General features: G+C 39.8%; 1 protein-coding gene and 1 pseudogene across 1 annotated transcript in view; both read right to left on the bottom strand.

The window, feature by feature from the left end:
* Positions 1 to 25,597, bottom strand: part of Cdk15 (cyclin dependent kinase 15) — an 89,564-nt gene that overhangs the window by 51,579 nt on the left and 12,388 nt on the right. The window contains exons 5-8 of the mRNA XM_076865944.1: positions 19,666 to 19,760; positions 18,630 to 18,692; positions 8,523 to 8,646; positions 6,758 to 6,878 (exon numbers count right to left, since the gene is read on the bottom strand). Coding sequence (XP_076722059.1) covers positions 6,758 to 6,878; positions 8,523 to 8,646; positions 18,630 to 18,692; positions 19,666 to 19,760 — 403 coding nt within the window. The remainder of the gene's footprint in view (positions 1 to 6,757; positions 6,879 to 8,522; positions 8,647 to 18,629; positions 18,693 to 19,665; positions 19,761 to 25,597) is intronic.
* Positions 14,326 to 14,609, bottom strand: LOC143407179 (elongin-C pseudogene; annotated as a pseudogene).

Raw genomic sequence — 25,597 nt, forward strand, 5'->3', positions numbered from 1 at the left:
AAGTTGGGGCCTAATCTGACGTGATAAAGATCTGAGCCTACTTTTCTTCCATTAGGTGCAAGGTCTCTGATTTAATTCCTAGGTCCTTGGTCCACTTTGAGTTGAATTTTGTGCATGGTGAGATATAGAGGTTTAATTTCATTTTGTTACACGTGGAATTCCAGTTTTCTCAGCACCATTTGTTAAACAGGCTATCTTTTCTCCAATGTACGTTTTTAGTGCCTTTGTCCAATATAAGATAACTGTAGTTATGTACGTTAGTCTCTGTGTCCTCTATTCTGTACCATTGGTCTACAGGTCTATTTTGGTGTCAATACCTTACTGTTTTTGTTACTATTGCTCTTTAGTATAGTTTAAGGTCTGGACTAGTAATGCCACCAGATTCACTCTTCTTGCTAATGATTACTTTGGCTGTTCTGGGTCTCTTATTTTTCCAGATGAATTTATCTATTTCTATGAGGAATGTCATTGGGATTTTGATTGGGATTGCATTGAATCTGTATAGTGCTTTTGGTAGTATGCTCATTCTAACAATATTAATTCTGCCTATCGAAGAACAAGGTAGAAGATCTTTCCATCTAAGGTCTTCTTTAATTTCTTTCTTTAGTTTTCATTGTAGAGGTCTTTCACCTCTTTCATTAAGTTTATTCCCAAGAATTTTATTTTTATTTTTTGAGGCTACTGTAAATGGGTGGTTTTCCTAGTTTCTCTTTCAGAGGATTTGTCACTGATTTATAGAAATACCTTTGATTTATGAGTGTTGATTTTATATCAAGCTACATTGCTGAATTCATTTATTAGTTCTAGGAGATTTCTGGTGGAATATTTTCGGTCTTCTAAGTATACAATCATATCATCTGCAAATAGTGATAATTTGAGTTCTTCTTTTCCTATGTGTATCCCTTTAATTTCTTTCATCTGTCTAATTGCTCTGGCCAGTGTTTCAAGAACTATATTAAATAAAAGTGGTGAAAGAGGGCATTCCTGTATTGTTCCAGTTTTTAGAGGGAATGCTTCCATTTTTTTTTTTTTTTTTTCCCATTTAGAATGATGTTGGCCTGGTGCTCAGCATAGATAGCCTTCATGATGTTGAGGTATTTTCCTGATAACCCTAGTTTTTCTAGCATTTTGAACCCACTAATATTCTTCTTTTTTTTTTTAAGAGAGAGAGAGAATTTTTTAATATTTATTTTTTTTTTAGTTTTCGGCGGACACAACATCTTTGTATGTGGTGCTGAGGATTGAACCTGGGCCGCACGCATGCCAGGCGAGCGCGCTACCGCTTGAGCCACATCTCCAGCCCTCACTAATATTCTTTATAGCTCCATTTGCCCTAGGATCCAATCTAGCACTGTGCATTGCATTTAGTTGACATGTCTCTGTAGTTTCCTTTAATCTGGAACAGTCCCTCCATTTTTCTTTGCTTTCAAAACCTAGACCCAGGGGGTGGTATGTAGCTCAGTGGTAGAGCACTTCCCTAGCATCTATGAAGTCCTGGGTTCATTACCTAGCACGGCCCTCCAAAAAAAAAAAAGGGGGGGGGGGCTTGACCTTCTAAAGAGTGTACCAATCAGGCTGGCTACTTCTGTAGAATATTCTTAAATTGGCTTTATCTCCTGTTTCCTCGTGCTTAGATTCAGGCTATGTTTTCGGGAATACCAAACAAATGATGGGCATCCTTCTCAGAGCATAATGTTTGGAGGCACATGATGTCAGTAGTCTTATCATATTAACTTTCATTACTTAGGTAAGATGTTGCCTGCCATATTTCTCTCCAATAAGGTCACTATTGTTTTTCTTTGTAATTAAGTGATTTGAGAAGAGGTACTTTGAGACCATGTAAATATCTTACTGCTCATCAAACTTTCCCCTTCTAGTTTAGCACCGATGGTTCTTGTTTCAACTAATTACTCCCATACTAGTTATAAAATAGTGATTTTCCACCTCCATCATTTCTTCTTCAGTTTAAATTGGCATTCTACTGTAGGAAGGTGACGCCCTTCTTATCCATCTAACTAGCTAGCTATCTTTAGCGTAAACATATGTATTCTACTCTCATCATTTACTTTAATATTATCCAAATTTCCCTAGATTTGGTCAATTGAAATCTCTTCAAACAGATTCCCCTGTCCTTTTTTGTTTTGGCAATGATGGGAATCAAACCCAAGACTTCTTGTATACTAGGCAAATAGTCTAGGCTTGAGATACATCCCCAGCCCTTCTGTGTCCTTTTGACACACCTTCAACCATTTGGATCACTTTGTAAGATGCTCCTGGCTACATATTCTACCCAACTATTCCTCTAAATTGTCACAGTTCTTTTTGGTAGATAGTGGTAAAAGAAATCAAGAAGGTAATTAATGTAGGTAAAACTACATTAATAAATAATTAATGCAATTAATAAAATATTGTATTATTTTGATAAATATCCCCAGTGTCATCAAATACAAATCCTCTCTGAATGACTCACCTCATTTAAGACCTCAAAGAAATCCCACAAATAAAACTCCAAAGCAAATTAACATCACTGTCAAAAACAACTAAACACAGATGGGGGAAAACACACCATATATAGGAAACAAAAGAAACCATAAAATAGGCTTACAAGAACTTCTACTTGTTTTTCTTCTTATAGTGCCGAATCCAGGGCCCCATACTACTCTACCACTGATCTACTTCCCCAGTACTTTTTAATTTGTTTTGAGTCAGAATCTTGCTGAATTACCCAACTGGCCTGGAACTTGGGCTCCTTCTGCCTCAGACTCCCTCAGATGTTGTACTCTTATATCTGGCTAAGAACCTTTATTTTAGATATGTAAGAACTTAGATTAAAAGAAAATTATAAAACTTTGCCAAAAATCACCAAAGAATAACTAAATAGATGGAGAGATATATAATGTTCAAAAACTGGAAGGCAATATCATGGGTGTTAATCTCAAAGTAGTCTATAAATTTCACATAATCCCAGTGAAAAATCATATTAGGAACTTTATGAAACTCAAAGTATTGAATCTAAACTTTATACAAAAAAATCATCAGGACTTTTTTTTTTTCAGATGGGATTTTTGCTATGTTGGCCAGTGGGCTCCAACCTGCAATCCTCTAGCCTCAGCCACCTGAGTAGTTGGGATTTTAGATATGTGATAATCAAAATACTCTTGAAGGAGGAGATGAAGTGGGTGAGGAGACTTGTCCTACAACCTATCAATTATTATTATAATGATATAGAAGTTAGGACAGATAAATTGACCCCAGTGGACTAGAATAGAGAACCCAGAAACAGACTTATACATTTATGGAAACTTGATATATGAGAGATTTGGCATGGCATGTCACTGAAGAAGTGAGTGAGACAGTTTGGTTACATACACAAAAGTCTATGCACCAAAGATTGAAAGTGCAAAGGAAACACTTTATAACCTTTGATGGAGCATTGTGTTTCAATCCTGTAATCCCAGCTATTCAGGAGATTGAGACAGGAAAAAGCAAACTCAAGACCAACCTGGGAAACTTAGTGAGATCCTATCTCAAAATAAAATAAAAAAATTTTTTTAAAAGGGCTGGAAATGTAGCTCACTGATAGAGTGCTTGCCTATCCTGTGCAAATCCCAAGTGGTGTGCATGTGTGCACATACACACACACACACACACACACACACACGTACACAACTGTTCAATCTTTAAAAGCATCTATTAGGTAATATCATCGTCACCTAAGGGAAGGAAGGAAGGAAGGAAGGAAGGAAGGAAGGAAGGAAGGACTTTTGAAATGTGAAATTAAAAGGGATAAACAAAAGAAAAGATTAATAAGGTCATCAATATTAAAATTAAAAACTTTATCCAAAAGAATAACATTAAGATATGAAAACATAAGCCCTGAACTGGGAAAGGCTACTTGTTAGACACATAACTGATAAAAGATTAAAATCCAGAATACATGAGGAACTACTGTTAATCAACAATGGAAGAGAGGGAAACAGAGAGACCAACAGCAAATGAACAAAAGACATGAATAAGTAAATCACAGAAAAGACACATAATGGCAAATCATCCATGAAAAGATGCCCAGCCTCATTAGTGATTAGGGACAAGCAGATTTAGATCACAACATGAAAATATTCTGTACACTCAATGAGCAAGAATTAAGAATTAAAAAAAAATTTTTGTTGTTGTTGATGGACTTTTATTTTATTTATTTGTTCGTTTGTTTATATGCAGTGCTAAGAATTGAACCCCAAGAATTAAGAATTCTGCTATTGCAAAGTGGTGCAGATATGAATCAGGGGCTACAATCCACTGCTGGGATATCAACTATTATAACCACTTATGAAAACAATGAAGCACTATTTTATAAAATTGAACATTTACATCCCCTGGGAGATAGCACATTTATCCCCAGATAAGTATCTTAGAAAAACCCTTAAAAATAAACACCAATTCTTTTCAAAATAGCAGGAACAAAACAAAATCAAAGTAAATGAAATGTTCAACAACAGGAAATAAAGTGTAGCTACATAAATCAATGTGGATGAATTCTAGAAACATTGCATGAGAACAAGAGCAAGATACAGAAGACTAAACAATGTAATCCCATTTTTATAAAAGCTCAAAAGCAGGTAAAATAAAATAACATTTTTAAAAATACAAATAAAATGTGAAGATATTATTATTATTATTATTATTATTATTATTATTATTATTATTATTATACTAGGAATTGAACCCAGAAGCACTTTGCCACTGAGCCATATCCCCTGCCTTTTTAAAAAATATTTTATTTAGAGACAGGGTTTCATTAAACTGCTTAGGGACTCGCTAAATTGCTGAGGCTGGCTATAAACTCATGATTCTCCTCCTGCCTCAGCCTCCTGAGATGCTGGGATTACAGGCATGTGCCACTATGCCAGGTAAGATACTATTTTTAAAAGGGGTAAGGGAATAGGATCAAAAAATAAAATAAAACAAAATTCAGGAGGACACCGATCCAGTGGAACAGCCAGTTGATGGAAAAGGTACACAAGTCAATATGACAATATTAAGTTCTAGCTGTTATACAGGGTAGTAGGTTCATGCAGTTCATTTTATTATGCTTCTTAATCTGTATCAGCTTTTTCAGTCTTTCCGCCACTGTCAATCGGGGCTGGATAAATCTTTGCTGTGGGTAGCTATCTTATGCATTGTAGGATATTTAGCAGTCTCCCTGGCCTTTCTACCTACAAGATGCTGGTGGCAACCCACCCCACTGCACCCCATACACACAGCTTTGACAACAACAACAAAAATTTCTCCAGGCATTGGCAAATGTTCCTTGGGGAGCAAAATTGCTCCTGGTTAAGAATCACTGATCTACATATGTGTTCTCCATATGTTTGAGTGTTTTAAATATTCTATAATAAGAGCGAGCTTAAAATTGATGGGTAGAAGTTTCACTCTGTGAAACACAACAGGAAGACATCGTTATGAGCTGAGCATGCCTGAGCCTGTTGAAGGCCTTTGAAGTGACAGTGCAGAGCAGGGTAAGCTGACAGTTTCAGAGGGGTTTGACTATCAGGTGATATTTCTAGATATGGGACCAGATATCAAAAATCCACGATTCTAGATAAACTGGAGGAAATTTTCTGCAAACTTTTTCAATTTGTTGGGAAATCTAAAAGCTTACATCAGCCTTTTAGTGTACTGTTTAATTTTTTTTAATTTATTGATTTTTTAAAACAAAGCCTGTGTTTATAGAAACCTTTCTTCTAAAGCCTCTTGAGAGAGGTCTGTGCATTTTATCACCTTCGAAGAGTTGACTGTCTAACTGTGGCCCTCAAATGATGGGCTACCTCCAGGAACAACACCCAGGGTGCATAACACCACTGAGGTCCCATTCTCTCCACATACCCCCTTGACCCAAGAGTCACCCTAACAATGTGGTTCTACTTATGGCATCTATCTATCTTGTCCTTATACATGCACTACAGTTCCATTTAATCCCTGGTGGGGAGAGCTTATGACCCTCATTTTTAAAATAAAGAAACACACACGAAAGAAAGATATATGACTTTTTCAAAATATTAGAATCAAGATTAATTGATTAGAAATAAAGCTGGGTATGGTGGCACATGCCTCTAATCTCAAGCAACTTAGGAGGCTAAAGAAGGAAGATTGCAAATTCAAAGCCAGTCTCAGTAACTTAGCGAGGTGTTAAGCAATTCAGTGAGATCCTGTCTTTAAATCAAATATAAAAAAAAAGGGCTGGGGTTCTGGCTCAGTGGTTAAGTGCCCCTGAGCACCCTCAAAAAAGAAAGAAACAGAATTGGCATGAATATCAAGTCTCCTGGTCTTAGTCTTCATGCCTTTCCCACCAGACTGTGCCCTATGTTGGGGCACATGTGAGTGTGTGGGTGCAGTTGTGTGTGTTTGTATCTGTCTTTTTGGGGGGTTTATATGTGTTTTTCTGAGGACAAGGTGTTAAGGAGAAAAGGCAAAAGACTGAAATGAGGAGCCAGGAGGAGGGGAGTGGTAGAAGGAGTATAGAATGCAGAAGATCCCTTGGGCAAGACCTCTCTGGATAGCAGTTTCTTTACCATAAAAACTCATAGACTGATTGCAAAAATCAAATGAGATAGTGCATTCGAAACACCTAAGGTCTCTCTATATAAACGTTAGTGACTGTCCTTATTAGATCATTACTTGACATGTATTATAGATGATCAAGCAACCCTCATGGCTGGGTGACTCACATTTTCTTGAATTTCTCAGCATCAGCTCTTACCATATGTCCAGCTCAGAGGAGTATTCAGTGGCTCCCAGCAAAGCGTCAGGAGGCCGGTACCAAAGGGTCACGACTTCTGAAGAGTATGTCTGGCTAGGAATGGACTTGGCCCGAGCAAGACCTGCCCAAAGGAGGAAAATCATGGAACTCACTGTGGTGACCCTTCTGGGAGGCACAGTGATTCACTGTACTGGGAGAGTGTGTGAATGGCAGAGTAAACAGAATTTAAAAAATAACACACAAACTTTGGGGGATTTTAATAGAAGCACTCAACTCTCTTGACCCTTGATCCTCACCAAGAGGATTTCCCAAAGCTTGACTGCTTTGTAGCTGGGTATGGACTTCCTGGTAGCTAAGTGTGATCAGGTGACCGAGTTCTTGCCCATATGATGTGAACAGAGATGATATGTGAGCTTCTGAGTCATGAACTCATGGAGGAGTGAAGTGTTCTGTCTCCCTTTTCTCTTTCTCTGAATTGTGATGAGCCTGAAGTGGCAAACACGTTGAAATATACAACTGAGAAAATGTCATGGGAATGGTGGGGCTAAGGACAGAAGAAGCCTCAGCGGAGACACCAGGGGCCACCATATAAGCTTGACTGTGTGGTTAGGACTCTTAGCTTCTAGCATGCTACACCTCTATAATTTGTGGTCTCTGCAACAGCAACCAAACTAACTGTGTTTAGGACTAATATGTCTACCCTCGATTTTTGCAGGAACCCCCAGTTTCATAGGTAAATGATAGGGACTGATGATCCAAATTATTTCATTTATTAGGACCTGAGATAATTTTCTCTCAAGCACTATTCTACAAAATGACAGTATTTTTGTCAGCTTCTTATTTCACATAATTATATGATTTGTAATTGGGGAAAAAAACTTAAAAGAGGAGTTCACTGTTGTAAAGAAGTGGTAAGTGAATTTCTGTTAAATGCTTATGTGTCAAGATGAATGATACTACCTCATAATAAAATCCTGCAGCTATAGCACTACCATTTGACATTTGTCAAACAGAGAAGAGTGGTTCTTCCACTCTCATGGAATCAGTTTGTCAACAAGCATTTATTGAGCACCTAGTGTGGTACAGGGCAGTAGGGATAAAATGATAAGCAAATCTAATCCCAGCTGCCCTCATAATGCTTATGCTCTAGTGGAGGAGGAAAAAGCTATGTGTATGTACATACGTGTATGGGCATGTGTGTGTGTTCGTGTGTACCTGTATGTGTGTGCATGCATTGGTATGTGAATATAATTATGAACTGTGATAAATGCTGAAATGGAAAGATAATTGTGATACTCAGAGGAAATCTGTCACTTTGATGGGAACACAGTCACACTTCTGTAGGTACTTAGGTGAGCAGGAAAAAGTGTCCATTCCTGCAAGAGTCTGTGCTGTAGTCTGGAGGTAACCTCTTTATCCTGGGATAACCTTGATCTATTCTAACAGAATTTGTAATATCCACTCAGATGTAGGGAAACCTACTGAATAGAGTCTACTCTGCAAATGCCACTATATTAAAAAATGGCAGCAAGGGTGTAGGGGATGCCTAAGTTTTGGGGCATCTGACTAGATTTGGGCTTGACGGAATCCTAAGAAGCTGTTGATCTCCACTCTCTCTTGCCTCACACTTCCTGGATGGTAGTTATCCGATATCCTCACTGGGCATCTCCTTCCCAGTCCCCAAGTTTTCAAAGGCCAGGACTAGTCCATACACACAAAAGCATCATTGTTCACAGCCCAGAAAGAGACCTGAGGGGCAACTTACCGAAATCAGCCAGTTTGAGCTCTCCCAGGTAACTGATGAGCAAGTTCTGAGGTTTCAGGTCCCTGTGAAGGACGTGTTGGTGGTGGATGTACGCCAGGCCCCGCAAAAGTTGAAACATGAAAAGCTGGAAGGAATGAACACCAAACCTAAAGACATTTGAGCCACTATGTGTTGACTTCTCCTCTAAATCAAAAACAGGCATCTGAAAGAATATAGCAGAAGTGTCTCTTGAGAGAGAGTGGGGGGGGGGGAGACTTTACATTTATTCAGAGGGAGGAAAAAAGGACAAAGAAAATCTAGTAACTAGACCACATCTTAAACAAAGGGATTCTGGCTTCTCCTGACATCTCATTTCTTTGACACTGCAGGAATTACCCTTCCTTAAAAATATAAAGCCAAACTTTGAAGTTTCCCTTGGAACACTAGTTATTGATTTAGATGTGAAAGATATAATATTCCCCCCACCAATGAATTTGGCATATGAGATCAAAGTTGACCTGGAAATGATATTCTAAAGTTTACATTATGAAAGTTTTCCAGATTCTGATATGAAACCCTCTTTGAAACACAATGCAAGGAGACCTGGCTGGGAAATAGATCCTTCGATAGATCCTATACCAATTGGTATAGGAAAGAAAGGAATCATTATCTTTTTAAACTTAATTTTAAAGTCTTAAATCCAAAGCTAAAAATCTATACATAGTATAGATTAAGAGGAAGAGAGACCAAGCGAAATGAACCCCCCTCCAAAAAAAAATCAAAAGAAAATAAGGAATCAATAGTAGGGAGAAGAAAGGAGAAAGAGGGGTGGTACTGGTGGAAAAAAGCAAAAATTCATTCCAGGCCACAATTTCAAAATGTTTCACATGGAGGCCAGGGGTGCAGCTCAGTGATAGAGTGCTTGCCTAGCATGCACGAAGCCCTGGGTTTCATCCTCAGCACTGAAAAAAAAATTTTTTTTTTCCCTTGTGATTGTGAAGCACAGAAACCAAAGACATTACTAAATTCCCATCGATGTAAAAGCTTACAAGGAAAAACTAATGTGTCTCTTGCTATTTTCCAGTGCCACTGGCAATGAGAATCCAAACACCAACATCAGTGTTTACAAAGATCTCTGCCAACTGGGAACATGTTCTGACAGTTTAGAAAAGAAAAGGCCAGGCCCAGCATTCCTGGGAACACAAGCAAAATGGCATCTGCAGAGGTGTGTGGATAAATCCAGTTTTCTCATGGCAATTTGAAAACTAGGAACTTCAGAGCTACTAGGAGCAGTAGTACACTGCTCCACCACCAACACGTCCTTAACCTAACAATGACATGGAGACACTGGGGCCAAGTTAATTAGCAGCATGGTCCAACCAAAGCAGGAGACAGGCAAGCTTATATGCCAGTGAATCTGAATCTCTCTATATATAGATATCTGGGGATATGGGTCTGTGGTAGAGCATTTGCCTGGCATGTTTAAGGCCCTGGATTCATATCTAATACGGAAAAAAAAAAAAAGTTAGAAATTTCTTGGGCTGAGAATGTAGCTTAGTTCTGAAGCACTCATCTAGCATGTAAGAGGCCCCCGGCACTACCTACCACCCTCCAAATTTTTTTCATATGACTCTTTCTTCAAATGTTCACTGTTCTTATGAGTCTTTCCAACACTTTATGTTTCTGGTACCTCAGACACATACACTATTCAATTTACCATTCACCAATAAGCTACCAAAGCACAAAATTCCTATGCTAACATTCAAAATTTCCAATTGGTATAAATAGAAATTTTCATAGACAAGACAATAAAAAGAAGCAATTTGAAATTTCAGGCAAAAGATAAGGTATCATAGTATGCTCTTTCAATGAGAAGGGATGAAGAAAGAGGGAGATGAAGACAGGTGAGAGACAGCAGATAGGAATACGGTGGCCAGAGAGCGTTCCAGCCTTTGGAAGACAACTTGTCCTCAGTTTACAGGTAAGAAAACCAGGACTCAGGAAACTTTAAAAATATGTCTAGAGCAGGGCACAGTGGGTGTATGCCTGTTATCCCAGCCACTGGGGAGGCCGAAGCAGGAGGATTGAAAGTTTGAGGTCATCCTAACAAGACCCTGTCTCAAAATTTAAAAATAACAAGGACTGGAGATGTAGCTCAGTGGAAGAGTATGCTGAATTCCTCCAGTGCCAGGGAGAGAAAAAAAAATGTCTAGGAAGGGTCTAGAAAGACACAAGGCAAGGCACAGACTCAAATTCAGGACTGCCTGACTCCACTATACCATCCTGAGAAAAGACAGGAAATAAAAACATGACGAGAAGGAAAGAGTCAGCTGGCTGAGTCAGAGATACAGCTTCTTGGTGGGTCAGCTTGAAATGCCTTTCATGTCCCAAGTGTAGACAGGTCTCACTAATTAGTCACACCCACCTCCTACCTTCTTGCTGCTTAGCGCTTGCTTCTCTGCCTCTTCAGGTACCTCTAAGCATTGTAAATGGCAAAGCCCTGCGGCGGCAAGGTATAGTATTTTGTAGCCACAATTCTTAAAACTGCAGTGTGTGCTGACTAAGCTCACCACCCACTCACTCTTTCATCCCTCACAACCTGGATTCTTCCTTCAACAATTACTCCATCATTGCTATCGCCAAATCCTATGGGGTTTTCTCAAAGTCAAGCCAGACCGTGGGCGACTCTTTCCAAAGAGACTTCCCATACCCCACGGATTAGACCTGTTTCCAACACAATAAGGTTTGAGGGGAACAAAATAATCCCACTGGGCTAGTGCCATCTGGACTAGAGTCCCTCAAAAACAGAATTGAGTCATTTAGCCTGCTATGTGCAGGGAAGCCTGCCTCCTGCCACTTACCAGGGATCTCTAGGACTCATATTAGAAATCTAAAAAACAATGTCATTTTTTTTTTTTTTATGGGGTGGGAAGTACCAGGGATTGAACTCAGGGGCATTCGGCCACTAAGCCACATCCCCAGCTCTATTTTTTATTTTATTTAGAGACAGGGTCTTACTGAGTGGCTTAGCACCTTGCTGTTGCTAAGGCTGGCTTTGAACCCACAATCCTCCTGCCTCAGCCTCTCGAGCCTCTGGGATTACAGGAATGCACCACAGTGCCCAGCAGATATCATGTTTTGACATGGAGAGTGGCCCAAAGCTTCACGTTTTGAAGGCTAGTCCCTAATGCAACGATGTTCAGAGGTGGGGCTTTGGGGAAGTGATTGGATTACAAGGGCTCTGATCTCATCCATGGATTAATGGATTAATTGGATGGGCTCATAATTGAATGGACTACTGGGAGGTGGTGGAAACTGTAGGAGGTGGGGCCTAGTTGGAGGAAGTGTGTCACTGGGGGCATGACCTGGAAGAGTATATTTTGTTCTAGATCTCTCTTTCTCTCTCTTTTCCCTGTCTCAATGAGGTGAGCAGCCTCTTCCACCACATTCTCCCACTATGATGTTCTGCATTACCACAGGTTCCCTGACCAAAACAACAACAACAAAAAAAAACCCCAGAGGCTAGTGACCATGGACTGAAACCCTGAGCCAAACATCTTTCCTCCTCTGAATTGATTGTCCCAGGTGCTTTGTTACAGTGATACAAAGCTGACTAACACAAAGTTAAACCTCACTAGGATTCCACCCTGTTTTTTTCTTGGTCACTTTTCAATATGTAAGTCTGTAACTATTGCCTTCTCTCCCATAACCTCATCTCCATATGGCTCTGCTTTTCCTATCACTGAACCCAGTATCTGTTGCTTTTTTCTTTCCCGAACCATTTCATTCTTTACGCTTTACTCCTCAATCCTGGTTTCAAACACTCCAAAGACTAAGCTCTAATGAATTTTTTTTTCTGCCTCCTTTCCTTCAATGAGATGTGAATTCATTGCTTCGTTACACTATTCTCTAGTAGATACTAGTTTTTTTTTTACTTTTCATTTTTTTAGATTTATTATTGATTTTTTCTTTTCTTTTTTTATATGCTAGTTTTTCTACAACTTCCTCATAATTTTGATCACGAAAGGTAGGATATGCTACCTCTCCCTTCCCAATATCACTTCAAAACCATTACTTTTTCTAGGTATGGTGGCATTCATCTGTAATCCTAGCTACTTGGGAGTTTGAGGCAGGAAGATTGCAAATTCCAGGTCAGCCTGGTCAACTTAGCAAGACCCAGTCTCAAAATAAAAATTTAAAAAGAACTACAAATATAACTCAGTGGTAGAGGGACCCTGAGTTCTACCCCCAGTACCTCAAAAACAAACAAACAACAGAAGCATTACTTCTCTACCCTTAATTTTAGGTATCTCTTAGATTTTCATGTGTTCAGCTAGTCTTCCTCTACCCTCTCTTCACTGTCATCTAGTCAGCTCCGGTTCCCTGTCTATCACACTGAAGACGTGGGTATCTGAATCACAGCTGTTGCCTCAGGACACCAGTGCCCGGGAGAGTGAGTCTAGTCAACCTCCCCAGTACCCCCGATCTGCTTCTCGGGTCTACTGTGGCCGCGGACTCCATGGTTACATGCTGGATCTCGCCATCACATGAAACTGTCCTTTGAAATGTGAAATTCATACCCTTATAAAAAGGCTTCAACGGTGAGGCCTAGAAAGAGGTTTTCTACAAAAGGCCATGATCAACAATGCCTTTTGCCCTGAAATCCAACAGATTTCTCTTGTTTCTTATTTCTGCAGCGTTTAGGCATTGTTGACCATGTTTTCCTTTGTAACACACTCTCTCTCTTCTTTGTTCATCAATATCCTCATTTTCCTCCTGCCTTTCTGGCTGTTCTTTTAATAGGTTCCACTTCTACTAATCTCTAATATACTGATGTACCTTAGGGCTCTGTCCTTGACCTTCCTCTCTTATGGGTCTATATACTCTCCCTTCACAACTTTACCCATAGACAGGACTTCGGGGAACACCCATATTCTGATCATTTGAAACCTTTATCTCCAACTTTGATCTCTTTCCTGGCCTTTAGACTCACATGGCCTGATGTTCACCTGGACATCCCATCATCTCCTCACTCAGCAGGGTCTGAACATCATTCACTGTACCTTCAATATCCATTGTCTTCCTATTCCTTTATCTCAGCAAATGGCACCACCATCCTCCTTAATACTCAAAGCCAGAACAGTTCTTGCCAACACTTCCTCTTCCTGTCAATGCTGGCTAGGTAACTGATCGCATATGGAGCCACTTCCCTCCACCATCACCTCACATGGCACCACCGTTGTGCTGATTAGCCTCACGGTTAAGGCTGAGACACCTGGTAGACACCAGCACTTAGGGAATGAGTAGAGGAAGAGAAGCCTACATACTGTGTGAGTGGGAGTTGGGGGCGGGGCAGGTAGGATAAATCAAGGAGGATGTTGGGTCTGGATAATACAATATTTTTTAAGAGTATTTCCCTCCTTTCAATCACCACACTTGTTATCATCATGAGCTTTACAAAAAGAATATCTGAGTTTATTCCTTTCTTGTTTAAAACCATTTAATGGGTCCTCATATGGCGCAGAATGACACAGGCTCCTACTCATTATCTCATCTTTACCCATCCCTAAGTCTGCTTTAAACTCTGGCCTTACTGAATTAGCTTCGGTCTCGGGAATGTTCCATGCCTTCTCTGGCATTCTGACATTTTCACTACTGCCTCCATCCTGGGGAAATCATCCCCACTCCCACCTGCTTTGATTGGATTACTTTTTCCTTTTTGCCTCCATATACTCCCAGTAAGTTCCTCTGCTTATTAGTGTATCCCTCACAGATCTACAAAGCCCTTGAAGCCAAGAGGATGATTCTTTTATTATAATTTATTTTATTTTACCATCTGGGAAGTTCCAGCCATCAGCAGTTCCAGTGCAATTTCAGGTGCAATTGGTAATTCAGGAATCTCAGTGGAGCTGTGAGGGTAGTGAACCTTTTGATAGCACATGTGAAGGATCTCTCTAAAACTGACCTCAATGGTTTCATTTCTGGCAGACTGATTTGGGTCATTTTAGTGTATGTTCTCTTTTTACAACAAATTCATGACCATCAGAAGATATCAATGTGACATAGATGGCATCAGGGTCCACTATAGGTTTTCTCCTCTCTATCCATTATGTTTTTATAAAATTCAACTGCAGTTCCACAGGAACATTAGTAGTTTCTCTCAGTCCCCTGACCACTGATGTCACATCCCCTCAAACAACTGCAGCCCCAACTCCAGGACCTCCCAAGAGGATGATTTTTTAACTGTATTTCTTGTGTTGATGATACTCTCCACCATGCCCCTCTTGACTTCCATGAGAAAGTATTTCTCAGGTTGTATACATTCCTGAAAGCTGCTCCCTTTTGTCACTTGCTATCCTGTTCCTCTTCTCATCCTTAAACTGAAAGTTCCATCTTCAGTCCTCTTCTCTTGGTGCACTTTTGGTTATCTACTCTCCATTTTTTTTTTTTTTTTTTTTGTACTGGAGATTGAACTCGGGGGCACTTGACCACTGAGCCACATCCCCAGCCCTATTTGATTTTATTTAGAGATAGGGTCTCACTGAATTGCTTAGTGCCTCACTGTTGCTGAGGCTGGCTTTGAACCCGCGATCCTCCTGTCTCAGCCTCCTGACCCGCTGGGATTACAGGCATGTGCCACCGTGCCTGGCCTACTCTCCTGTCTTTTACTCCAAAATTCATGAGTTAACTACCATCAGATCTACATCTCCAGCTCACAGCTCCCTTCTGAGCACCAAGATCCTCCTTAATTGCTTGCTGCTCATTCCCTTTGGGTATCCCATCTCAACTGGACATGTCTCCACAGGACTCTTCTCCCTCCCAAGCCAACTTCTCCTATTTCTATTAATAAAGCTATAATTCTCCTTGTCAATCAAGTTCAAAATGATTTTGAACAGCCCCGTCCTTTTCTTCCTTGTGCCCAGTTAGCCCTCAAGCCCAAAGTAAACTCTTTTTTTATTATTGTTTTTCACAGTTCTTTCCATTCTTACCATCACTGCCATAACTTAGGCCTTTATGACTTTTTACCTATATCCATGCCACCCAATGTTTGGTCCTTCACTAGCAGCATCTGTATCACTTTGGATCATGGCAGAAATGCAGAAACTCAGGCTTAACTTTAGACATACTGAATCAGATCCCCTGGTAACTTGTCTGCCAATAGAGTTTGAGATGTGCTAGACTAGACCACATCCTAGATAACTCCTAACTGGAATCTCTGACTCTAGCCTCTGTTTCCCTTTCATCCATCCCACAGATCACAGTCCTAAACATTTCCTTCTGATTGTGTCATTCTCTCTGAACTCAAACCCCTGTAATGACTATACTAAGGAATAAAGTCCATACCTCTGAGAAAATAAGGCTCTCAGCCACCTAATCTATTTCCCTAGACTGTATACCCTGTTTCACTAATATTCTCTGTATTTCAGGCCAACAAAACCAAAAATGCAGTATGGAACTTGTAGAAAAGAATCTTAACCAGGTGTCACTTTTAGTAACAGTAAGTCTGGTCAGGCATTATAGTGGTCCTCTCAAATTCTGGATCCCTTGTATGCAAAATAAGGAAGTCAGACCAGTCCTGTGCCTTGAAGCTTTGTTGACTGCAATCCACAGTAAGAAATACATCCACATCCAGCATTTATCTCCATACATAAATATAAGTATGGATACAACCAGAACAAAAGTTGCACAAAATAATATTTGCTCTAAGTGAAATGCATTATAATGTTTTCTATTCTCTTCTCATTCATTTTATTTTGTTTTTAAAATGCTGGTTGCTAATCACCAAATTGATTTTATGACCCACTCATTGGTAAGAACCTGTAGACTGAAAAACACTGTAGTGCTTCTAGCCCTAACAGGGCAGAACTCGGGGTCCCTCTTCCTTAAGCACATCCTTGACTTCCCACTCTGTGCCTTTTCTGAGAGCATTCCCTCCCCCAGGACCATCTTGTGCTATTCCAGCCTCTTCAAATGCAGTGCATCTTTTAAGGCTTGAAACTTTTCCAGAAGTCTTCTTTGCAAGTCTACACTACCAGGTCTCATTTCTTACTTGGCATAATTCACAAATGTCCCACGGTAACACCAATGTATATATCTTATCTGCTGTTTTTAGGTGCAAGGTCCTGAAGGTCAGGAATCATGCCTTCTATATCTTTTTATCATTGTCATCATTTTGGACAGTGTCTGGTTATGTAAGTCACTCAGACCTGAAAACCTGTCCTTCTCCGTTATCTTTCTTCTGCCTGGTCATCTGTTTAATCAACACTCCAGTTCCTTGGCCCTTCCATCCTCTCCTGAGCAACTGCTTAGCTTCACTTCCTATCTTCAGTTTAGACACTGTCTAGAAGCCGCTGACCATCACTGTAGCAATCTCCTCATCTCCTCTTGCTTACCTAACTTTTCTTTTCACAGGTCTGGCAAAACTAACTCTGAATCAGTCCAAATGTTTACTTACTCCAATTGTCCTCCATTCAAATTGCTAAACACTGACATAAAAAATACATCCCATTGTCATGCAGATGAGTTAATGAACTTCATCCTTAGCAGAGTCCTCAACAGACTAAATATTCCTTCTTGGTTTCCCTAGTTAGTTCATTATCTCATCATCCATAGTTATGTTATTTTTTTCCCCCCACTCTACAGGTCTTGTCCTCAATCTTCCCTACCAGAACCAAGACTGGGTTAGGTCCACTCGCCATGTATTCCTATAATATTCTTAGTTAGGTGTACATAGTTCTTAGTACTGCACTTCAAACTGCCTAGTTGAGTCCATGTATCTTATTTCTCTTTAGGCTCATTGAAAATAAGAAACATAATTTGTTATTGAAACTATAGAACTTAATATAACACTGAGTACTCAGTATTTCTTGAGTGAATGAATAAATGAATACATAAATATTAGTTCAATGAATAAATATATCCTATACAAATCTCATATGGTTATTCTAAGAGTCGATCAATTAATTAATGCCAATAAAACTTTAGGGAGTAGAAAGTATGAAATATAAATGACTTCTAAAATTTATAATGTAGAATTACTGCTAGTTAAGCATTTACTATTATTTCTATTCTAATGACTGAGAAAATGGAATTTAGTCCCATATGTATAATAGGATCCACTAGAACAAGCAATGCAAATTTTATCATGGGCCAGAGTAGTCTCCCATGAAAAAGGTCTTTATTTTATGAAGACCTACCTTCATTTCTTTTCTTTTAATATAATGCTTTTTAATTAGTTTATATTTCTGAGGACACCTTGGCATGATATTGATGACTGACAGGGTTACGTTACCCAGAAAATAGCTAGATATTGCTCCAGTTCTCAAGGGACAACTATTTATTTATTTATTTATTTATTTATTTATTTATTTATTTGATGTTTCTCTAAAATATCAGTGTGGCCCATCTCTTATTTGGTGTCATGTGCTGGGAGCCATCAGCCAAGTAGGTATGACAATTTCCTTGCCAGCTACTCCCATGCTGTCTAATGGAAGGACTCCTGAAAGGTGACCTTGCTCAAGGACCAGGGTGGATCCGTGTTTAGGGTGTCCCCGGTTTAGCATAATAGGAGATTAGGGTGTTCCCCCTTTAGAATAGGGCATATCCTGCTGCCTGAGTTCCTCTTGAGTTCTTAGGGTCAGACAATATATTTGGGAGACAGAAGCCCATGAGTAGTGGATTTGGGCAGAGAACGTGGATTTCCCCAGAGCGTGTTTGTAGAAGGCCGGTGTGAGATTGGGAATAAAGAATTGCTGTTTGAATCTACAAGCTGTGTGGTGGCTCGTGATTTGTGCCCAGCCAGAGACTGCGGCAGTCATGGTACTTGGCTATGTGACGTAAATCTGTTTCAAAATTCTTCTGTTGTAGCTGGACTATGGTGGTACATGCCTGTAACCCAGCGGCTTGGGAAGCTGAGGCAGGAGGATTGCGAGTTCAAAGCCAGCCTCAGCAAAGGTGAGGCGCTAAGCAACTCAGTGAGACCCTGGCTCTAAATAAAATACAAAATAGGGCTGGGGATGTGGCTCAGTGGTGAGTGCCCCTGAGTTCAATCCCCAGGACCAAAAAAAAAAAAAAAAAAAAAAAAAAAATCTGCTGTGGACAGGAAAGCCTGACCTTTGCAGTACTCACCCTGACGTTGTGAGGATGAAGCCCTCCTGGATGCTGAGACATATACTGGGCCAGGTCTGTGTGCTGAATGGAGCAGCAGAGGAAGAGAAGACAAGAGTGAAGTCAGGGGTGCTGGGATGTTGTCCTAAAGCAGACCACAGACCTGACCATGAAGGACGAATGACGAAGTTAAGGATTTTGAGACCAAGGTGTTAAAGGAATATAACCAGGTTTTCTGAGACTACACTGTTAAGGTCAAACACAATGTGTCTTTCTAACAGGCTGCTTGTAGAAGGAAGCCTGTTTCTTGGCACAAATGGAGATGCTCATTATGAATGACTGGCACTGAACACAACACAGGAATTTTTCACCCTCCAAGGATCCTTGGAGGCAAGTCAAGCACATGCGCCTTGTGATTTCTTTCTGCTCATTTGAATCTTTTTTCTTTTAAAAATACAAAATGAGTTGTTCTTTAATAAGTCTACATATAATTTTAAAATATTTGTGACATATCTTGGTTATCAATGAAATAAATGTTGGGTTCTGCTCAAATAGTGATTAAAAATAGGTTGTTTTTAAAGGGCAAAATTTTATGTAGAAGGCAAATTCAAAATCCTAGTTTATTATTGGTGGAGACAGGAAAAGAGACGGCAAAAATAGTGGACAAGGAAGCCAAGTGTGGTGGCACATCCCTGAAATCACAGCAACTTGGGAGGCTAAGGCAAGAGGATTGCAAGTTTGAGGCCAGATTTAGAAATTTAGAGAGACCCTGTCTCAAAATTAAAAATAAAAAGGGCTAGGGTGTGGCTCAGTGGTACAGCAACCCTGGGCTCAATCCCTAGCATCAAAAAAATAAAAAATAAAAAGAGTGGACAAAGAAGCTGGACTAAAGATGGATACAGGAACATTAAGGCTTCACAAATCACAATATAATGGAAATTTCCATGCTCCCTTCCACATTGTAATGAAAGTTTTACCATGCCATAAAATATTAACAGATTCATTATACAAGCACCAGGCCTCTCCTTCATGTGTTGTAAAATGCTGGAGAACTCACCATGTATTCAAAAACGAATGTCAGGGTCTCTTTGGTGTGAATTATGTCATGCAGAAGCACAATATTGGCATGTTTCAAGCCCTTAAGGAGAGAAGCTAGAAAGATTAAACAAAATATTAAATCAATCACTGATAACGAAAGTGCTGTTTTAAAAGCTATCAAGCCATATTTATTTTTTTAAACGTTTCAAATCAAGCATTCTGTTTTCTTACAGCAAGAAATAAATCTCTCTGGAAAGAATACTTAAAATGACAAAGTCCATTATTTTTTAAATGGTAAAATCACTGCATATATACAACTTATCATTCTTACAGGCTAGAATGGTTGCAAAATCTGTTTCTGTTTACCTCATCAATTTCATCAAAGCACTCAGAGCACTTTGTGAATGCTCTCCTCTGGGAATCTCATCATCCCTGCTCCACAGCAATAGAAGTAGGGGCCTGGAGAGATAAAGGCCACTGGGAGAGCAGGAAATAGACTGTCTGCCTTCTAGAGCAGGACTTTGCAACGTAGGACCGGTTCCAAAATACAAAGTCCTGCTAGTGGTCAACAGGGTCAGTGAGGGTGATTATAACTGGGAAGCATAGGGCGAAGATTTGTTGAGGCATATTAGAGAGTGGAAAGGCTTTCTTAGGGAATGTTGCATACCACTGTGGAAAGACAAAAAATGCAAACTTGAAAAGAAAGAGCCAACTTGGGAAGTCAGGGGAAGAGAGGGGAAGGGCCAATGACTGTTTCTTGCCTCTTCAATCACAGGTTGCTCTTAGATGGCTAAAGGCAGCCCTTTAAAAGGGAGAAGTAATCACAAAGGCTAGGAGTGGCTGGGAACAGAGTTGAAAGGCTATCATTGAGGGCTCTAGAGATAGGAAGACCCTGTCTTCAGGAGAGCAAAAACCAGAAAAGCCACCTTAAAGAGATGATAAGTCTCAGCTCAGGGCATTCCTGAATGAAGAAATAGTGTCTTTAAGATTTAAAAGAGGGCTGGGATTGTGGCTCATCGGTAGAGTGCTCGCCTAGCACGGGCGGGACCAAGGTTCGACTATCAGCACCACATAAAAATAAAGGCATTGTGTTATGTCCATCTACACCTAAAAAATAAATAAATATTTTTTTAAAAAAAGACTTAAAAGAGGGTTGGGATGCAGCTCAGTGGTAGAGCACTTGCCTAGCATGTGTGAGACCCTGGGTTCAACCCCCATCATTGAGGAGAGAGAGAAGGAGGAAAGAAAAGAAATGTTAGTATAAAAGTTCTGAAGGATACACCTGCATTTCACAAATCTCTTGCACCAACTCCCTCCTAGTATAGAATTCCCTAAGATTAAAAACAAGTAAACAAACTTAAGTACTCAAATTGGAGAACAAAGTTATTTCCTGCAAGAATCTTATCCAGTTATAATGAATCCTTATTATAGCCCTTCTGACAGCCATTCTCCCTTCTAATGGGGACGCCTCTGTTTTTCTCTGTTTCAACCCTCTTCTGACTTAGTTCATGCCCTTCTGTTGTGGCTGACTTCAGTTCCATTCAATGTGGGCATACGACCCAACCAGAGATCAGCCCCAGTGATGGAGATTGGTTCAGACACAGGCACAAAACCCAGGCCTGGGAGAGCCCTACTTTGGTGGTACCATCAGGAAATAGGTGCTTTCTTTTCTACCGAGAGAAATGAATTTGTGGAGTTTAGCCAGGAGTTGCTGGTACGAAATTACCAACACCTGGTGACAGCAGGCCTAGGAATAAAACTAAGGCAGAGAAAACCAATGTTGAGTGATGGAGATGCATGGCTTCCCACCATCACTGTTTGTACCCTGCAAACCTTTAATTATCAGATCTGTGGGCTAGTGCATTTCCTTCTTTATTAAGTTGGTTGGAATTGGGACCCTCTTACCACCAAAGGAGTTCAAAATCCTATTATGCTCTAATTTATACTTTTTGCTCCCAAAGTCCTTTTGGACTAAATTCAGTATTTTGCTTTTACAAATGCACTGTTTTATAAATGTAATCAGCAGTTCCACAGGCATCTGTTTCATTTCTCAAGTTCCAGACCAAAGACTACATGGGAATAGAGAGATGACTTTCTCTCTCTTTTGGATGCCCCGCCACACCACCTATTACAACACTCAGCCAAGAGTAAGCACTTAATTTATCAAGCATATTTATTGAGTGTCTTAAGGGAGAACTGTCTGTGGAGCCAGAAGCCCTACATGAATCCTGGCCCTGTCACTTTCTATCTGAGTATCTCTGGAGAGTATCTCAACCCAAGTCTCCATGCAGCCACTCCTAGTGAAAAGTCCTATCAGCTTTCCTGACTTTACTCCACAGGATTGATGCAAAGATGGACTCAGCTCCTTTTTGAAGAACGCTTGGAAAGCATTACTCAAAGGCAAATTCAAATGTCCTCAAATCTGCTTCTCTATACCCCTTTCACACTGAACCTATTAAACCCCCACACCCAGTCTTAAAGTCTTGTTTTTGGTATGTTTCTGCAAGAGTTTTCAACACTTTCTGAATTTATAACCATGACTTCTGATCATTTACTGAGAATGCTTGTATTTTATGTATATTTTTACTTATAAATTGTTTCATAATTTTTCCCTCTTACACTCATACACTCACACACACACACACTACAAAGTATGTATCAAAATTAGATATTAGGGGCTAGGAGTGTGGCTCAGTGCTCCAGTGCTCTTGCCTAGCTTGCACAAAACCCAGGACTTGATCCCTAGCACCCAGTGTTCTTGCCTAGCATGTACTAAGCCCTGGATCTGATCTCTAAAAAAAAAAAAAAAAAATTAAAAGGACATAGTAAAGCTGACATTGCTATGAATATTAAGATTTTTAATATAATTTTAGTCTTAATTATATTACTAAAAACCCTTATGCTTATTTTAAAAATCCTGATCATATGTTTTATTAATCATGATGACTTCAAACTATCATTAGCTAAAAAGCTCAAGGAATGATATCTACTTGAATGAGACTACTAACAACAGTGAAACAGTGAATATAAATCTTTATTTCATGTAGTTTTCTTGATTATTTTACTTATTAGGAATTTTGCCATTTCTCTGTTTTGATTTATATTTGTCTGATTTGTTTTATCTAAGGTAACAGTTTCTTATTTTATTTTATTTTTTAGTTGTAATTGAACACAATACCTTTATTTTACTTATTTATATTTATGTGGTGCTGAGGATCGAACCCAGAGCCTCGCATGTGCTAGGCGAGCGCCCTACCACTGAGCCACATCCCCAGTCCTTACAGGTCACAGCTTTTTTTTGCAGAAATATTTTTAAGCCATTCATTCATTTTAAGAAGGTTTGCTGCTCTAGCAAATGGCTAATTCTCTCTACTCTTTTTTTCCCCACACCCTCACCCAATCCATCAGCAAATCTGTTGGCAAGACCTTCAAGACATTCCAGAAGCCCTCTGCGCTCTTCCTGAGCCAAGTCACCATCCTACCCTGGCAGAACTGCTGTAAATGCCTCCTAACTGGTCCCCCTGCTCCTACCACCTCTTACACAGCTAACCACTGGGATCCTTCACTGGAGAAGGATCCACACCCTGCAGTGACCTTTCATCTCACTCAATAAAATCCGAAGTTCCTGCTCTGGCCAGCCCCACCTCTGCTCATCCAACCATGCCCATCACTCCTGGGCATCTCCTCATACTGCCACCCTGGCTTGCTGGGCTTTAGCCACATTGGCCCCCTACCTGTTCCTGAGGAACTTGCAAACACAATTCTTCTCTGAAGTCTCAGGTTTGCAATCCTTTTACTTGCCACTCTCTTTCCTCAGCTCTCTGCACACTTCCTTCAGGATTTTGGCCGGATGATACACATTAGGTCTGGGCTTCTTTGGCCCATCCCACCCCAGTAGGCCTCTATCCCTGGACCCTGCTTCATTCTTTCCCATAGCACCTACCAGCACCAGACACAAAATACATACATGCACACGTGTATATACATGCACACATACGTTTACTGTTGGCCTTGATCCTTGTGAATATAATATTCATCAACAATAGGGACTTTTATGTTTTTTGCTTATTGCTGTGTCTATGGTACACAGAACAACATCTGGTATATTCATATTATCAATAAATTCCACCCATTGTTGGCTGGTAGAGAGTGTTTCTGATTCAGATCCTTTTATTCCTGTTTCTTTAGTCTTCTCCCTCCCAAATGTTCTGCTTTATGACCATGTCTATTACAGATTTTTTTAATATATTTATTCTTCAGTTGTAGGTAGACACAATATTTTTATTTTATTTATTTATTTTTATGTGGTGCCGAGGATCAAACCCAGGGCCTCACACTTGCTAGGCTAGCTCTCTACCTCTGAGCCACAATCCAGCCCCTACTAGTGCTTTTTTAATGCCTGAGACTACTAAAATAGCTATGTGGAAACTGAATTTTACTGAGTAATTTATAGGGAGTTTGCATGAAGGAGCATATGATGTTTAAAGTTTTTATCTTGTGGTGGCATTGGTATGTGGTTGAGTGTATGCACTACAGGACCAAAAATGTCTTTATTTCAAATATGAGAGTCTCAAACCCAGGGAAGAACAGTCTTTCTTCAAATTTCAAGGACATCTTATAATCTTTGCAGTAGGATGTAATGCCTGTTCTGCAGACTAAACATATTGAGGATGCAAAAGTCAACTGAGAAAAAGGGAGACAGATCCTAAAACAAGCATTCTGATTCTGGTAAAATTGCTGTTTTCATAATCATATTTCAAGTATTATCTATCTATCTATCTTTCTTTCTTTCTATCTATCTATCTATCTATCTATGTAACTGGGGATTGAACTCAGGGGTGCACTACTACTGAGCTACATTCCCCAGCTCTTTACCTTTATTTATATTTAAATTTTGAGACTATTCTCACTTAGTTGCTGAGGCTGACCTCTAACTTGTGATCCTTCTGCCTCAGTCTCTCCAGTAGCTAGGATTACAGGCTTATGCCACTGTGCCTGACATTATTTTTGTTTTTCTTCGACAAAAAGACACACAAATAAATGGGGTGCAGGGTGCTTAAAGCTCCAGACAAATCACAATGGGGGTTATTTATTTATTTATTTTAATGTGGAGCTGGGAATCAAACCCAGGGCCTCCCACGTGGTAAGCATATGCTGTACCACTAAGCTATATGGTGCTTCTAAAGTAATTTCAGTGATGGGGGTGTAACTCCGTGGTAGAGAATTTGCCTGCCATGCATAAGGCCCTGGTTCAACCACCAGCACCGCAAAAGAAAAAAACAAATGAAGTAATTTTATAAATGATGTCAATGATAATAGCTAACACTCATTGAGTATTTAGGCCATCCCAGGTATTGTTGTAAGAATTTTGTATGTATCTACTTGGTTTGATCATGAAAACATCCAGAAAATCTGAAGAAACATGAAAAAAGAAACACAATCCCAAAGATCAGGAAAAATCATGCATGGTTGATTTTGATTCTGTTCATAAGATATCTTTACAAATCTAGATAGTAATATGATAATGTAAACTATTTCAAAATTCAGACAATTATCACTTTCATCTCACAATGATAAGAGAATATTTAATATCTTGGTTTTGTCCATTTCATTGGATTTTGTGGCTTAATGAAGTTTTAGGAAAAGTAATGCTTTTCAAGTGCAATGGGTCACAATGTCTCTTCCTTGTCCTGAAGATGTGAAGAAAATATGGAAGATGATGACAAGGGAGAGCAAGGCTGCCTCCCCAAGTCGTGGTTAGTGCCTGCAGGTCAGAGTCCTCTCCAGACTGTGGGATCCTTGAGTATGGATTGAATCCATCCTTATTTTCCCAACTCCAGCACTAACACAGGCCTTGAATGTGGTGCTCAATAAGTACTGAGAATTAATAAAGAGCAGGTCACTTGTAATGAGTTTATGTAGGAGTCAATAAGGCAACCCACTTCAACTCC

Source organism: Callospermophilus lateralis, chromosome 9 (genome assembly GCF_048772815.1).
Source record: "Callospermophilus lateralis isolate mCalLat2 chromosome 9, mCalLat2.hap1, whole genome shotgun sequence".
Lineage (NCBI taxonomy): Eukaryota > Metazoa > Chordata > Mammalia > Rodentia > Sciuridae > Callospermophilus > Callospermophilus lateralis.